We start from the raw sequence: 16,370 nt of genomic DNA on the forward strand, positions 1-16,370 counted from the left end.
TCTCCCCTTCACGCAAGTACCTTGCTCTCCAAGCCAATGCGAATTTTGGTAAAAGGTTCTTCTGCTGCTTGGCCCTCTTTGACAATTTTTGAAAATAGCCCATGAGTAACACCTGTAACAAATGTTTTGTGTTTAAACATGTGTGAAGTAAATTCATTGTATTCATATATTTGCTGAGTTGCGACTGTGGATAGAGCGTCGTTATCAATAATTTAAATGATAATAGAGTGACTATTTTAAAATACTTACAACTGATTTATAAATATATTATTGATATCCTACTTTTGGATTTGACGGAATGTGAGGAAATTTTACCCTTCTTTATGAAGGGTACAGGGTCCAGGTCTAAAATAACAAATCGGCCTGTAGGTTGCTACACCGTTTACGAATGTTTTATCTAATTTTGTAAAAAAATGTTCAATCCTCATATTTGTCTCCATCCCTATTATCATTTTGGGTAATTTATATAATATATACTGACAACACTAACCTGTTGCAGCCGAATCAGTTTGTATATTTGATTAAACGGAATCGGAGCCTTCTTCTTCAAAAAATGATTTCTCCTTTAGAATAATACTCCAGGCATCACTTTTAATAGCTTTCGGCATATTTAACGCTTAAAATTCAGAAGTATCGCAATAAAACACACGGAGCACTCGAAAGTAGTACACATTGACAGTCTAATGACATTTCAACATGGCATTCATTCACAGATATAGTAATACCAACTTACCTGCATTTTAAGCGTTAAATATGCCCTGACATTTGTACAAATTGGAATTAATTAGAAACACTGAAACGACGATGGCGACACCCATCAGTTCACAGATAAGTTGGTGACACTGTATTACTATACAGTTATTGCTATTATTATTTATAAGGGACACCACAATTTAGCCTAGCTCTAATATAGCCAATATGAGGTTGAAATAAAGCACCAAGCTAAGTATTGGTAACGGTGATTGATGCATATTAGTATTATAGTGTAACGGTACCAAATGCTTGATTTTTATATATACAACAGTTTTATTTCACACGCTGTTCGTAATACAAAAAAAATTATGTGTGTGTGTACAAGTCAAATAAAAAAAATAAACAGCCGCCTCATGTAAACTGTATATCTATAAATACGTAAAAAATATAGGATTATTGAAAATAGTTCAAATTTCATCATATTCAATAATTTGAAATGAGTATTTTTAACCAGACTTAGGCTACGAGAGATTGAGATGGATATAGAGTGTCGGGAGTATCAGATAAAATGTAAGGTTCACTCTTTTTCACCAAGCCTAAAAATTATTAAATAATCTAATGTAAGCAATTATAATACATATATAGCAAATTCCGCAGCTTTACATATCTCATATACGTCGCTTGAGGCATGCATTATTCCTCCTCCATCTCGTGAGCTTAGTAATTTGTGGTACTCCAGCTTACTATTCACAGTTAACAAGTCGATGCAACCCATGCATTTTAAATGGTGACAGAAGTCACCACAAAACCAGCTATATATCCAACTATTTGCTATATATATTCACAAGCTTGGTAATAATTTAGTGAACGAGACATTATGCCTCCATTTTCTTCCAAGTTATCTATAATATAAACGTCACTTTCATTCCCATTTGCATCATCAGTTGATGAAGATGGAGCGATTGTATTAATATTATGCAGTGAAGAAGATCACATCAAAATACTGGCGTTTTCTAGTGTTTTATGTTCGTGTTCGCTAACGATAGCACACAGTTTCCTGATTTAACTTAAATTTGTTTGGGTAATTCGCATGAGCTCAAACTGCGGTCCGAACCTTACCGAATTTTATGTGTTCCTCATCACTACCACATTTTTTTCGAATTCATTTGTGGTTGGACTATTGTACAAAAAAGCGGTGGTATTAGGACCCGACGGAAGTGAAAAGACCAAGCAACTTTGACAGCTTAACTAACAGCTGGCAGATGTCTTAACGCGTAAGAAGAGGAAACATGCCAATTGAATATTTCACCATCAAAGAGCCAGCAACCGGTCGTCCTTGGCACCGTCCGCGTCGCATAACGACATACTCGCTTACGTAACGTGACAGACTCACTTATATCGACTTGTACGTGAATACACACGATCAACATTTTTAATAATTTGATATTCTTATATCTCTTAGTGTGGATGCATTTTTCATTATTAATTATTAGCCGCCTTTAATAGCATCTTTGCGCTGCAGAAGAGGGCTATTCGCGCAATTTATAAACTAGGTCCTAAAAAATTATTGAGAGAAAAATTTAAAGAAATATACATTTTAACTGTTATCTCTCACTATATTCTTGATAATGTTATATAAGGTTAACACCAGGAACAGATAAAAACTTATAATGCCTACTACTCGGCTAAGTCGAGTCAGTAAGCCTTTTATGGGGCGATTAATGACGTTCTATATTATGTATAGAACGTCATTGACTGCGATGTATGAGCTTTTACATCCCAGAAACGATTAAAACCATTGTTAAAAACGTTTGTGTGATAAAGGTTACTATAACATAAATGACTTTCTTTATGCTGCCATGGATTGAGAATGGAGTGACCGTCCTCAGGCTATTAAATAAATTTTTTATTGTACGATATTTTTATGAAAAAAAAAGAAGGCCGCTGAGTTTCTTGCACCCGTTCTTCTCAGGTCTGAAGCATACTTTCTACTTTTTGACTTTCAATAAGTCATTTCATATTCATTGTTATGTTTGAATAAATGTATATTTTTTCATATCCTATTTTGAATAAAAATATTTAAGTTTGAATTTTTAAAGCTCCCCAGTACTTTTTTATGGGCCACCTAATGTTGCATCACTTTTAGGGATGTTCTATCGTCCTTCAAATACCACGCAAGGGGCAAATTTCATAGTTTGGTAGTACGAGTAAGAAAGTTCATTGAAAACAGCACTGTAAAGGAATGCAACACCGCCAAAGGATGGTGAAGATAAAATTTGTGGCGTGTTATACCAGGGTGAAATTCGGTGACAAGAATCAGGTCAAACAGCTATTTGGAACACTCCTCGTGATAAATGCGGTAGAAGACATACAATGAAGCGACGTACCTACGTAATGCCAAGTTAGCTGTTCTTGAAGCACTGTATCTAAGACAATTCGAGCAGCTCTACTTTGCAAGCGATCAAATGTTTCCAGCTGATACTGGGGTGCGTCAGATCAGAGATGTGAGCAATACTCCAAAATTTTCAGGACCTGCGCTTTGTAGAACGTTACGCGCGCAACTAATTGCTAAGTAATACCTCCAGTATTGTCATGTTCTATTTGTAACCCCTCGAAGCCTTCTATTACCCAGTATTACGAGGCAGTGGATTATTTACGAAGAGCTGTGATACGAAAAAATGTTTTTATTGAGATCAATGCACAGATTTGAGGGTTACATTGAAAAAGGTTCATTTCAAAGTTCATACGAAATCTCCTGTACTGAAGATGACAATCTGCATAGCAATGCGTGTTGCAAGAACAGAGTAACAGCTAGCACATAGCCTTGGGGAACTCCAACGTTCACAGACTACGGGTTCGAGCAATAACGATGCGTAACTGAAATGCAAAAATAAGATAATGGATTAAAATATGAAGTTGACCAATTTAGCATTGTAATTGAAGTTAGAATTTCGCCGTTAGTCGGCATAAAAAAAATATTCAACTTATTTACTTGATATGAATTACTTTACATCCAACGGATGCGTGAAGATCCCTGTTTCTGTTCGAAACCTCGACACTAAGATGTGTGAAATTTATATTCAAAGATTCCGGTACTATGAAAGATGATCAGGTCTGGCTATAAAGCGTATTAATAATATTCTAAGCAAAATTTATTGAATAAGGCGTTACTTTGCGGAAATCCATAATTATACAAATTATTTAAGTCTCGTGCCAGATTTTGGCGAGACGGCACGTCCTGGGGATGCCTCGTGTGGAGGCGAAACGCGTGTCGAATTGTTTTAGAGACAAATATTGGCGGAATTAACACTAAAGAAAACTTAAATAATTTGTATAATATTCTAAGCATTGAAAGAATAAGGAAATAAGAATTGTTGAAAATTGTTTCTTATAAATTACGTTGGAGTTTTTAATTCAAATACTTCCGTTGAATAATTTATGACAGCCTCTACTACAATCTTCCTTGAATATCGTAGAGATAATTACAAGTACTTATTGTGAGTTAATGAGTATTTATTATAGTCAATAGTACAAGAGGATACTGATGTCAATATTTAAATGATATTTAAGTGTAACGGGAATGTTAAATGTTTGTTTTATTTTCATTGCCAACGATAGATATTATTATATTGAAATTACGTCGGTATTTTATTTACATTTTGTTTAAGGTATAAGGTCTTACAATAAGAGAGATTGTAGCAAGGGAAACACGCCAGCTGATCAAAACCAGTCTAGATACTAGAATTATATTATAAAAGGCATTTATTTTCTCAAATTTGATTCCTTCAGTATTCTTTTTGATGTCGGTTCAAACACTACCACCGCTTCGGAAACGACGCATGAAACTCTACTAGCATTATTTTTTGGGCTCTTTTTAATAAAATATACAATTATTTAAAAAGTTATTGCAATAAAATAATCATAATCCAGTCCGAGGCCGTCCTATCGCTTACATATTCAGTGGAGTAGTAGAATTAAGAACAGAACCATTTATTAATAAAACATTTAAATTTATTTATAAGCAAGCCTGAACGGCGACTGGGAATATAAATGAGGCCTATAACGAAAACACTAGAATTGATTTAGTTTTTTTATTAAGACGGTATACTTAATAGTATCAGTGGGGGGCTCCTTTGCACAGGATGCCGGCTAGAATATGGGTACCACAGTGACGCCTATTTCTACCGTGAAAAAGTAATGTGTAAGCATTATCATGTTTTAGTCAGAAGGGCGCCGTAGCTAGTGAAATTACGGGGCAAATGAGAATTAACATCTTATGTCTCAAGGTGACGAGCGCAGTTATAATGCCTCTCAAAATTATTGGGTCTTTCAACAATCCTGAGCGTCACTGCTTTGTTATGGACAGGGCGTATCAATAAACATCAGCTGAACGCCTTGCTCGTCTCGTCCCTTATTGACATATATAAAAAACGAATTAACCCGACAGACGTTGTTCTGTATATAATAAATAAAATAATTAGCCAAATAGGTCCAGCCGTTCTCGACTTTTAGTGAGACTAACGAACAGCAATTCATTTTTATATATATAGATAGATATAGGGTAAGAAGTATTGATTGATAACGATCATATTATTATGTCGAATATATGAAACAGGTGAGGAGGCGCTACTTGTACGCTATATCAAGGACTTTGCATCATCTTAATAAAATATTAAGTCTTATATATCTCATTTATTTATTGTTATATAATAAGGTAAACTTTTTTCGCATATAGTATGTAGGAACATGTTATAAAATCTGGCTGTACTTTATTTATTTGGCTGATTTTGATGTATAATTATTAAAAAATAAACTAATTAATAAAATGTTGTTGGCAGCTATTATTCATTTGTTTTTCATATTGTCAAAATGAGTGAATCTAATAATATTAGTATCTAATAAGATACATTTTGAAATTTTATTAGGAAGAAGGAAAAATGTATCGCAAGTCAAGAAAAAACATTGTGATGTTTATGGACCGGACCTAATGCAGAGTAAATGCAGTTAAGTAAGAGTAACATTAGAATTATTTTCGCTAACCTTTTTTAACTTTATAATTGTTAATCTAATGCTCAAATAACAAATTTCTTAGATTAATAAAATATACTTTATATTTATTTACTGTGTTTTTAGGTTATTGCAGCTACTGTACTCAATAGTTGTTTTGTTTTTTTCATTGATTAAAATTTATTTTTTAGCTTAATCGAAATACGTTTGAGTATTTTCGTTGCAACACTTTACATAATTAGATTGTAATTAAAATAATATATAAAACCATGAAGCTGTAAATGTTTATTTACAAAAAGGTAGAAATGAGTTTCCTGGTACTTCTTCTACTAAACTATTTAACTTTTGATATTCATAAGTGCCATTTCCTTGACCGAGTGAATAGAGTGAGAGTCTGAATAAAGTGTTTCTGATTTGATTTTGATCATATTAGAATTTTATAGTTTTTCGAAACTGCTAAGAAAATTGAAGAAAAAGACACTTTTTGCTAGACGTTTTCAATTTAACCTCAGCTGGTATAACTTGGGTGCCGGCAGCGCAAATAGTTCTCTATAAGTACTAATATTATCAAAAGGTAAAGTTTGTGAGGTTACGGGGGCATCTCTGGATCTACTTAATCGAAAATTCTAATATAATTAATGAGAATTCTGTTACCAATAGGAGGCTAAATTATTTGTGAGTGTCATATGAAAAATGAAAAGATTTTTTCTTGGTAGTCGGATGTGCAAGGAAGTCGGAGGAATAATTTTACTTACGAATGCTGCCTTAACGATGAGATAGAACACCAACTAATAGTTACACTGGTAAATGGGTAACAGCTAGTTTTAATTAATGGAATAAAACAAGATAATATTTTATAAGTGTTACTATATAACATTTTTACCTTCTGTAATATTAAGCGTACATTAATTAAAGTTAAAATAAACATACGCCATGGCCTTTAACACGCTCACATTAATAGCTCGTACAATTATTATTAAAGGTTGCACAATTAAGTGAGAGCCGATTTTCGACTTCCGAAATGTAGCCAAGCTCGTCGCGGAGCCTGAACGTGGTCATTGTGCCTCATTGTTCGCTGCGAGTTTCATGTTTCCAGTCACCATCAGATGGTAGACTCGCGTGGTCGCGTTTAGCATCGATTACTCGATACCGAGGCCCCGATATCGCTCGATAAATCGATTAAAATGTCTTAAGTGAAAAGTGGCGTAGTGATTTGAAAGAAACAATGGAAGTTGATAAGAATATGGCCGTTAGTGTTGTCATGCAGAAGCCAAACTACATGCTGATGTCCTTGCAGAGGATTGTTGTTTTGTTGGTTATATTGGCTAGTGTTGTTGTTGTTGTTTACTATACACCAATGCCAGGTGGGTTGACGAAAGATACACTTATGCAAACGTAATATTAGATCTATTTTTAATTGCTAATTAATACATTCAAAGTGTCTCAATGTATATGATTCAGCAAATTTATTATTATGCTTGCGACTTTATAACCTTTATTTTACTTAATGGAAAAATACCATTGAAATATATAAATAGCTGTTTTAGTAATATCTAACATACGACATTTCTCGTGTCACGGTGTTTGTTATCAAACTCCTCCGAAACGGCTGAATCGATTTGTATGAAATTTTGTGTGCATATCGGGTAGGTCTGAGAATCGGCTAACATCTATTTTTCATACCCCTAAATGATAAGGGGTCTCCCCTAAATGTACGTTTTTTTAGTTTTTTGACAATTTATTTTATTTTTATTTTATTATGATTCAGCGTTGAAAAATACTTATTATTTTCCCGCCCTTCTACGCTCTACAACTATTTTTGTATCGCGATTTTTATATAATTCTGTTCCATCAACAAATCCGCTATAGGGTTGCAAGATGGCAATCGAATACAATAATTGTAGTACCTACGATAAATTTGGTATGTCTAAAAATCGCTTGCTTCGATTGTTTATACCCCAAAAGTTTTTTTAAATCACTTTAAAGGGCAATACAAATGCTGGGTCAGCTAGTACCTATATATATTATATTAATATAGATAAGTACGTTATGTATAAGTTTTCGATATCTCAAAGTAGGTAATCATTTAAGTTTTTTAATTTAATTATTTAAGTAATAGTGCACATTATTATTCGTTGATGTTTCAATCGTATCTAGAGATATAAGGAAGATAAGGGTGCGCAAAGATCTACGAAACACACGAACTTTGGGCAAGATAGGCAATATAAAATATGTTCATAAAAACTGTTAAGAAAAAATTATACATCGAATATAAAGTACTTAAAAAAACTTTAGTGGTACATTAATAATAATTTATGTTAAAATGTCACAGTTATTGATAAAACTGGTAACATATGAGTATCGACATATTAAAATTAAGTTAAAGAGGGCTTCGTATGAATTTTTGGTTGTTTTTTACATGTTTGTCATGAATAGACGAATCGGGCTCAATCTTTGTATATGTTCAAGAGGTACAATCCAGGTACCAACTTGAAAGGATCAGATCCCCCTTATTCATAATGGTCCACTAACTTAAAACAGCCGCTAAGGAGTGTTATTTCTCATTCTCACTTAGGTCAATAGAAGAAGACAGAGTGAGAATTAGCAATGCTTTCCTTACCAATAAGCGTATATCGGGTTAATTGTAACCTCGAGCACAGGACAGATGAAATAACTGATTAAGTATCTTTGCAGCATTTTGTGATTCATTATTATTTTTATAAATATTCATCATTGAGCATTACCCTGTCACAAGTTATGTGTTACTCAGAATATAAATCAAAAGTAATTTTTCTTAATAGTAAGTCAACTTAAAGATGCTTTATTCAATCACTAAACATACAAACCAAAACTTCATGTATAGACAACACTTGATTCAGATCTTAACAGCAGATTCAGAACTGATAAGAACGGACGCAAAAAACTCAGCGGGCATCAAATTTAATGATTTAAATACGATTTTAAAGCTATGTTTGCCGATCGTTTTGTGAGTTTGCTTTGTGAGCATTCTTTTTGTAGTTATCATGCGCATGCTCATCTCCTTCCCTGAGATATGTGAGACGGGAACGATGACTGGTCCATGTGTCAACTTGTGAACGGGGGCTGCTTATGGTTCAGGTCGACCCATTATTATTTTATTAATAGTAATCATCATTATCATGTTCACGAAGTATCATTTCACAAACAATGAATTTAAGCTCTAAAGGTATCATCATGTAAGCATCTAATATACAATACAATTAATTAATATTTACAGTTTATTCTTTGTATATAGGTATATAGCAAAAAAACTGTATATAATATTATATTCCTACCATAAATACTGTTACAATTTGTCTGTCATTTTTATATGATTGTTCATTGATTTTTCTCATTTTGGCGCCAATTAATTGTACAATATTTTGCGATATTAAAATGGAGTGAGTGATACAGAGAACCGAATCGCTGTGATTGTATTACACAAAGTTGATATGGAGCCAAATGCAATTATTAAAAGTCTCCATACATTTAGTATTAGTAAAATGTTTGTGTACCGGGCTATTATAGGTACAATGAGACCTCCTCTGTTTGTGACAGAAAAAACGAACGAAACGAACGAAAAAAGTGGTCAAAGCAGTAAGGGAATTAATTCGAAGAAATCCTGTCAGAAAGCAAAAGATTTTATCTCGGGAGATGAAGCACCTAGAACCATGTCACGTAATTTAAAAGATGACTTAGGACTTGCATCCTCTAAGAGACGTACTGGTCATTTCTTAACTAATAATTTAAAACAGAATAAGGCGGTAAAATCGAAATAATTACTGCAGCGGTATGCAAAGGGAGAGGGAAATCATAAAAAAAATTGTTTACGGATGAGTTTTTTTTTACAATTGAGCAACATTTTAACAAACAAAATGACCGTATTTATACTGAAGGCTCTAAGGAAGCTTCCCAATTAGTCAACAGAGTGCAACGTGGGCACTATCCGACTTCAGTGATGGTTTGGTGGGGTATTAGCTATGAAGGAGTGACTGAGTCATACAAGAAGAAGAAGAAGTCATGCTTTTGTGAAAAAGGTATCAAAACATCGGCTCAAGTATATCAAGATACCGTTTTTGAGAAGGTCGTGAAGCTCCTTAAGAACACCATGTTCAATAACCAAGATTGGTCCTTCCAGCAACACTCAGCGTCGGGTCATAAAGCTCGGTCTATGCTGTCTCAGGTCGGAAACGAACGTTTCGGACTTTATCAGAGCTGAAGACTGGCCGTTGTCTAGTCCCGATCTTAATCCGCTGCATTATGATTTATGGTCAATTTTGGAGAGTACGGCTTGCTCTTATATAACATGATAATTTGGAGTCTCTAAAACAGTCCATACGATTGGCAGTGAAGAATTTTCTCATGGAAGGAGTGTGTGCTTCTATTGATAACTGGCCTCAACGTTTAAAGAACTGTATTGCAGCATTGCCCACTTCGAATAAGCTTTTTATATTTTAAATTGTTTTATACTTATGTATTAAAGTAATAAATGTTTTTTGCAATAGAATTTTTTTTGTTTTCCTTGTTTCAGTATTTATGGCAAGACTAGGTATAGATACAGAATGACGCGTTTAAGTCGCCTAGTATAAATTAGTGTGGATAAGTAATCAAATTTAAATTTATTATTAGCCTTGACCTCTATGGAGTCCGTATAATATGCCCATTAAAACTGTATTTATTGAGTAATTAACGCGTAACATAATATGTTATACTTTTTTGCTAGGAAACAAAAAGGTTTTAATATTATGACATGATCGATGTAATAGGAACTCGAGTTACAATAATATGACTTACTATTTTTAACCGACTTCGAAAAGGAGGAAGTACTTAAGTCGATTGGTATTTTTTTGCGCACTTTTTAAGGACTTTTTAAGCTGAGATTTATTCGATTTCCGTGATTCTCTTTAGTTTGATGCAGAATGTTTTCCATTTGGACCCATAAAAATTGGAAATAGTTTTGCCTATTAGTTTTCTTTATGAATATTTTTGTTTACGTGGTTTATGTTATTATAGTTTGTGTACTGCTTTTTAGGAATTTTCATTTAGTTTGATTATATATTACTATAACTAACCCGTTTGCTGAAAAGTAGGTCTAAGGCTACCTGTCATTCATAGCAAACACACGTTTTTTCGATATTTCAGTGTCTCACGAGAATGTGAAGTATGGGATTTATATTCTTTAAGGCACGCGGAACCTTTCGTAGGCCTACCCATAGCTACTTAAAAATACTATTTAATATATGACAATAAAAAGCAACGAAATCCTATAGTTTGCCTGATTAATGACAGTAAAACTTAAAAAAAATATACATTATATTTTTTAAAGAAATAGCTACCGGTAGAGTGGATAAGATTCTTTTTTAATCGTACTTAGTTCATACATTCGCCCATTACGATCTACCTATGCTTAATTATTCGGAACCTACTCAGAACTGAGATGCGCGAATAGACACCTGGCGTCATTTTCACGCTACTTAGCCATTTTCTTGTAGATGTAAGTAACTATGGCTGAGATCTATGGAGCGTACCTAGAATTTGCTCAGACTTTTCTCACATAAAACTTAGCTGAGTGTGAGCTTAGCATAATCTTTGATATCGTTTTTATAGTCATTTGACAGCTCCAATAATGCTGTGCTTAACCTAAGACAGCCCAATACAAAAGTTAAGTTCACGTTTTATCACACTCATTACACTAGCCTGAGACTACAGTAAAATTTTCGTGCACTTATGCTTAATGCATCGTAGAAGTTTTGAAGTCAAACTTCCCATCGGGCACTTTTGGTATGGGGAAAAAAACTAAACTCGCGTTAACGTTACGTAAAGTAGAATAAAGTATTTGATGCAAAGAGTGAATAACGTAAAAAATATTTGAAGTGAAGTTTTCACTTCAAATATTGTTTAGGTGCGCTGAGAACAACATATTGTTGATATTCAATGTAACTGGCGTGACATGTTCGTTGTAGTCATTTTGAGTCGATACAAGGAGACTCGGTGACCATCGTTGTATTTCCTGATATTATTAACCTTGGCTTTATGAAGTTGTCACTTCTGTCGGGTGCTCTAGCTCACGCTGGTTTTTTTTATATAAGACTGGTTAAATAAACGATAAACGCGCGAGATTAATTCGTAATCTATAATATGTTTATTTAAAAAAAAAGGCATTTAACCAAGAAGTATGTGTACATCTCATAAAAGCTACAGTTTTGTTAAATTCAATCTATCTTATTTCTCAATATTTCAATTAAAAAACAACTTCAATATATTCTTTTAATATAATCAATGTTTTTTTTTCAGAGGAATACTTTGAAAACTGCGATCGTGAGTGTCACGAATTAGACTGGCCTATGATATGTCGAGTGAAATTAGTCGTAGAAGTTTATAAAACGAACAGCAAGTAAGTACCTTAACAAACAATATTATGTATATGTCGCCATAGACTAATAAAAAAGTACAACATGGATATTTAACTGAAGGAAGTGAGACAAGAAATAGGTCACAGTCACTTTGGTCACAGGAAGTCAATTTTGTTTATAGGAAGCCAATTTGGTCATAGGATGCTAACCACCAGATAGTCTGTTAGTGAGACTGTCGCCACCAAGTGAGAGATTCTTAATTACAATAAAAGAAAACCTCAAAGACAATTATTAATGTGTTTAAGTTCCTAATACGAGGGTCGTTCAATAAATAGTGGAAACGAAGTGCAAACTCTTTGCTAACAAAAAAGGTAAATACGGGTTAGTAAAACTGGAATATTGAATAGATTAAAGAAAATATTTATAATTTTTTTTTAGAAATGGAAAACTTTTATTTCAGTTTGTCGGATGAAATTTTTTTAACAAAAAAACAACCGACTTAGAAAACACTATTCCAAAACAATAGATAAAATGTGCACTAAAAAGTATAAAAATGCGATCTGTGGCAGAATTTCTAACTGCCTGTAATCAATTTGCGAAGCACTTACGTTCATTGCTGCCTTGAAAAATTTAGTATATCTACACATATTTAGACAAATTGTTAGTTAGTGTCCTTCAAATTCATTAAAAATCATAAAATAAAAAAAAATTAACAAGAAAACAACCGACTTCAAAAACACTATTCCAAAACAATGAACGTAAGTGCTTTGCAAATTGATTACAGACAGTTAGAAATTTTTCCACAGATCGCACCCTTACTGTAAGTCGTTAAGGAGTCCCATTGATCATCATATTCGACTACGATACTTACTTGATCATAACTATGTAATGGTAGATGACTTAAATATCCGGATAGCATAAAAAAGATTCGGCCGAGTATCGTTAATTTGCGCCTAAGAATTAAAGAGTTCCGTTACTTTATCATGGATTCCGTAATTCATTTCACCAGTGGGAGGCTCCTTTGCACAGGATACCGGCTAGATTATGGGTACCACAACGGCGCCTATTTCTGCCGTGAAGCAGTAATGTGTAAGAATTACTGTGTTTCGGTCTGAAGGGCGCCGTAGCTAGTGAAATTACTGGGCAAATGAGACTTAATATCTTGTCTCAAGGTGACAGGCGCAGTTGTAGTGGCGCTCAGAATTTTTGGGGGTTTCAAGAATTCTAAGCGGCACTGCATTGTAATGGGCAGGGCGTATCAATTACCATCAGCTGAACGTCCTGCTCGTCTTGTCCCTTATTTTCATAAAAAAAAATTAAAACGCATAAAAACAATCGAACAAATCCGTAGTCGCTGCAACAGGAATGCTTAGATGTTGAAATGAGTTTTTTAAGATTGTATGTATATGTTATGCTAAAAGGCAATATATTTTGAAAAAATTGGTTTAATTAGTGTCACCGGCAACATATGACTTTTCACTTTTTAAAGAACACCCTACGTTGAATTAATTACAATAACAAGCTCGAAAGATATAATATGTGTATTTCACTTGTGACATAACATATAGGGAGATTTTTCTACCTCAGTTCGATTATATCGAAATCTGCGGCATAATTATCTCTTGTCCTTCTTTATATGTCTACGTATGTCGCAGGATTATAATGAAAGTTGCTTTATCGATAATCTTGCTCGTATTACTATAATCTAAGGATTATTCTTAAATCAGTGCCGTGTCAACAATATTACGTACTTTATTACCAGTGGGATGTTTCTCTGCGCAGGATGCCGGATAGTTAGATAGGTTGTGCCTTTTTCTGTCGTCAAGTGGTAATGTGCAAGCATTATTATGTTCTGTTTGAAGGGCACCGTTGCTAGTAAATTACTGGGCTGGCCTAATATTTACCATCATATGTCTCAAAGTGACGAGAGCAATTTCGTTCAGAATTTTAGATTTTTGAAGAACTCTCTGAACCATAAGGAACCTTGTCTTTCGAGCGGTTTTGTATTTTAATGGGCAGGACGTGTCATCTTACTCTCGGGTGAAGTATTGCTCGTATCGTTAGTTTTTCTCATATAAAGACTATTTGCAGAGTATTATTCAATTGTAATGCAACTTCTAAAACTACTTTAACAGTATTAGGTAATAAGTAGAGTGCCACGCTAAGAGCTCATTTAATTTAAGTTGGTATGAATGGGCTTTCATTTAAATCGTAGCTCAAAATCGATTCAACTACGGTTTGACACAATTTAACTTATCTCGGTTCCATTTTTTTGTTGAATGAAATTCGACACGTTTGAAGATGTCGACTTCTATCTGTTTTTTTACCCTTTATCGGGACTCATTATTTACGTATTTCGTAGAGTCTCGTGCCAGAATTAACGAGATGAAGATTTTGTTTATTGCATACATAGCTTCAAATTTCCTATTCAGTATACTGTACAAAAATAGTTATTATTTTGCTGCGTATGTTCTGAAATATCTCCATAAACTCTGCTAACACTTATAGTGAAGAAATTCGCACTTATTGATAAATTTCCTTTCTGATTTGATAATAATAATCAACCAATGGATGTACGATTCCAATTGCAAATTGTAAAATATTTTTTTGTTTATAGATCTTGCAACAATTGCTTAGAAACTGGAAAAGAATGCCCTTCTTTTTGCATAACTGCTGACGGACGAGAGAGAGGTGTTCTCTCAGCGAATAGAGAACTGCCTGCTCCATCGTACCATGTTTGCCAGAACGATATTTTAGTTGTGGACGTCGTTCATAGAGCTCCTGCGCACGCTTTGTCCATGCATTGGCGTGGACAACGACAGAAGGAGACACCTTTCATGGACGGAACACCGATGTTAACACAATGTCCTCAGCCTGCTTATACGACATTCCAGTACAAATTCCGAGCGTCTGATGCTGGAACACATATGTACCATGCTCATTCAGCAGCAGATGCAGCTGATGGTCTAGCTGGAGCATTAGTTGTTCGACAGTCACCTAGACTAGATCCATATAGAAGCTTATATGACGTGGATTCAACAGATCATACAATATTTGTATCGGAATGGGGACATTCCATGGGCCCACTAGCCGGAATAACTTCAAAAGTACCAAACCCTGAATGCCTTTTAATAAATGGAAGGGGAAGAAGTCCCGATTCGCCAAATGTGCCATTATCAAAGTTTTTTGTAGAATTTGGCAAAAAATATAGGTTTCGTCTTGCATATGGTGGTGGCATGAAGAGTTGTCCAATTAAGTTCCATATAAACGACCATGCACTTAGTCTAATAGCATTAGATGGTCACTATATTGAACCAATAATTGTTAAATCGATTACGTTGGGAAGAGGTGAACGAGCTGACTTTATTTTAGATGCAAATAAAGTATCTAGTGTTTATAAAGTGATCGTCGAGGCAGACAAGTCTTGCCAAGATAACTTAGAGGGTGTAGCTGAGCTAGTGTATAAAAATAAGGATTTAAAAGTAATACATAAACAGATTGAAGTGAGTGAAGTAGAAGATGAATTCACAACTGTGTTTAGTGAAAAGTGTAGTTCAAATAAAGTGTGGTGTTTGAATGAAGCACTCGCAGCACAGGAAATGCCGCAGCAATTGTCTGGCCCAGTCGACGAGACCGTATACGTGCCCTTCAATTATTCCACCAGGCACATTTCTACAAAGCGTATCGGTAAGTTTAAAATTATTAAAATAAATTAAAATATTTATAATTATTAAAACCATTAGTCGACATTACAGGATACCTAAGAGTTGGCAGCTACCTCGGACAATGAATTAGTATAGTTTTTCAAAGGGGGAATGCTGCCAATATCTTCGGAACCTTGCCTAAAGGGACTCCTTTTAATAATATATATTAGTTATTATATTATATTTTTAAAACTTATTGTCTATTTATCGAAGATAGTTCGATGCACGTGCAGAATTGTCATTGCCTCTCGTCGCTATTATTAACCTTTCGGCTTGGGACAACAATCCGGATTTCGCGATGTAATGATATATCTACTACCCGCACTTGTATTGATCTGTACTATTCTCCTAAGATGAGAGTTGAATCTATACTATAGTTTAAATATGAAAATTTCCCATAGCATTAAATTTCTAATGCCGAAACTAATCTACATAATTTCCATTTGATATGATCTAATAATAATATTCTATATGTGATTTTGTCCGACAAATTGTCTACGTAGACATTGACGAGTTGCCTTAATTATTCATAAGTCAATAATCAAACCTCAATTTTTAAAATTTCTTTCATTTAATCTGCCGTATAAATGGGGAC

General features: G+C 34.1%; 1 protein-coding gene across 1 annotated transcript in view; it reads left to right on the forward strand.

Annotated features, from left to right (window-relative positions):
• Positions 1-6,775: 6,775 nt before the first annotated feature.
• Positions 6,776-16,370, forward strand: part of LOC126969106 (uncharacterized) — a 49,870-nt gene continuing 40,275 nt past the window's right edge. The window contains exons 1-3 of the mRNA XM_050814412.1: positions 6,776-7,064; positions 12,013-12,112; positions 14,689-15,758. Of these exons, the coding sequence (XP_050670369.1) occupies positions 6,926-7,064; positions 12,013-12,112; positions 14,689-15,758 (1,309 nt within the window). The 5' untranslated portion in view covers positions 6,776-6,925. The remainder of the gene's footprint in view (positions 7,065-12,012; positions 12,113-14,688; positions 15,759-16,370) is intronic.

This window comes from Leptidea sinapis, chromosome 17 (assembly GCF_905404315.1).
Source record: "Leptidea sinapis chromosome 17, ilLepSina1.1, whole genome shotgun sequence".
Taxonomy (NCBI): Eukaryota; Metazoa; Arthropoda; class Insecta; order Lepidoptera; family Pieridae; genus Leptidea; species Leptidea sinapis.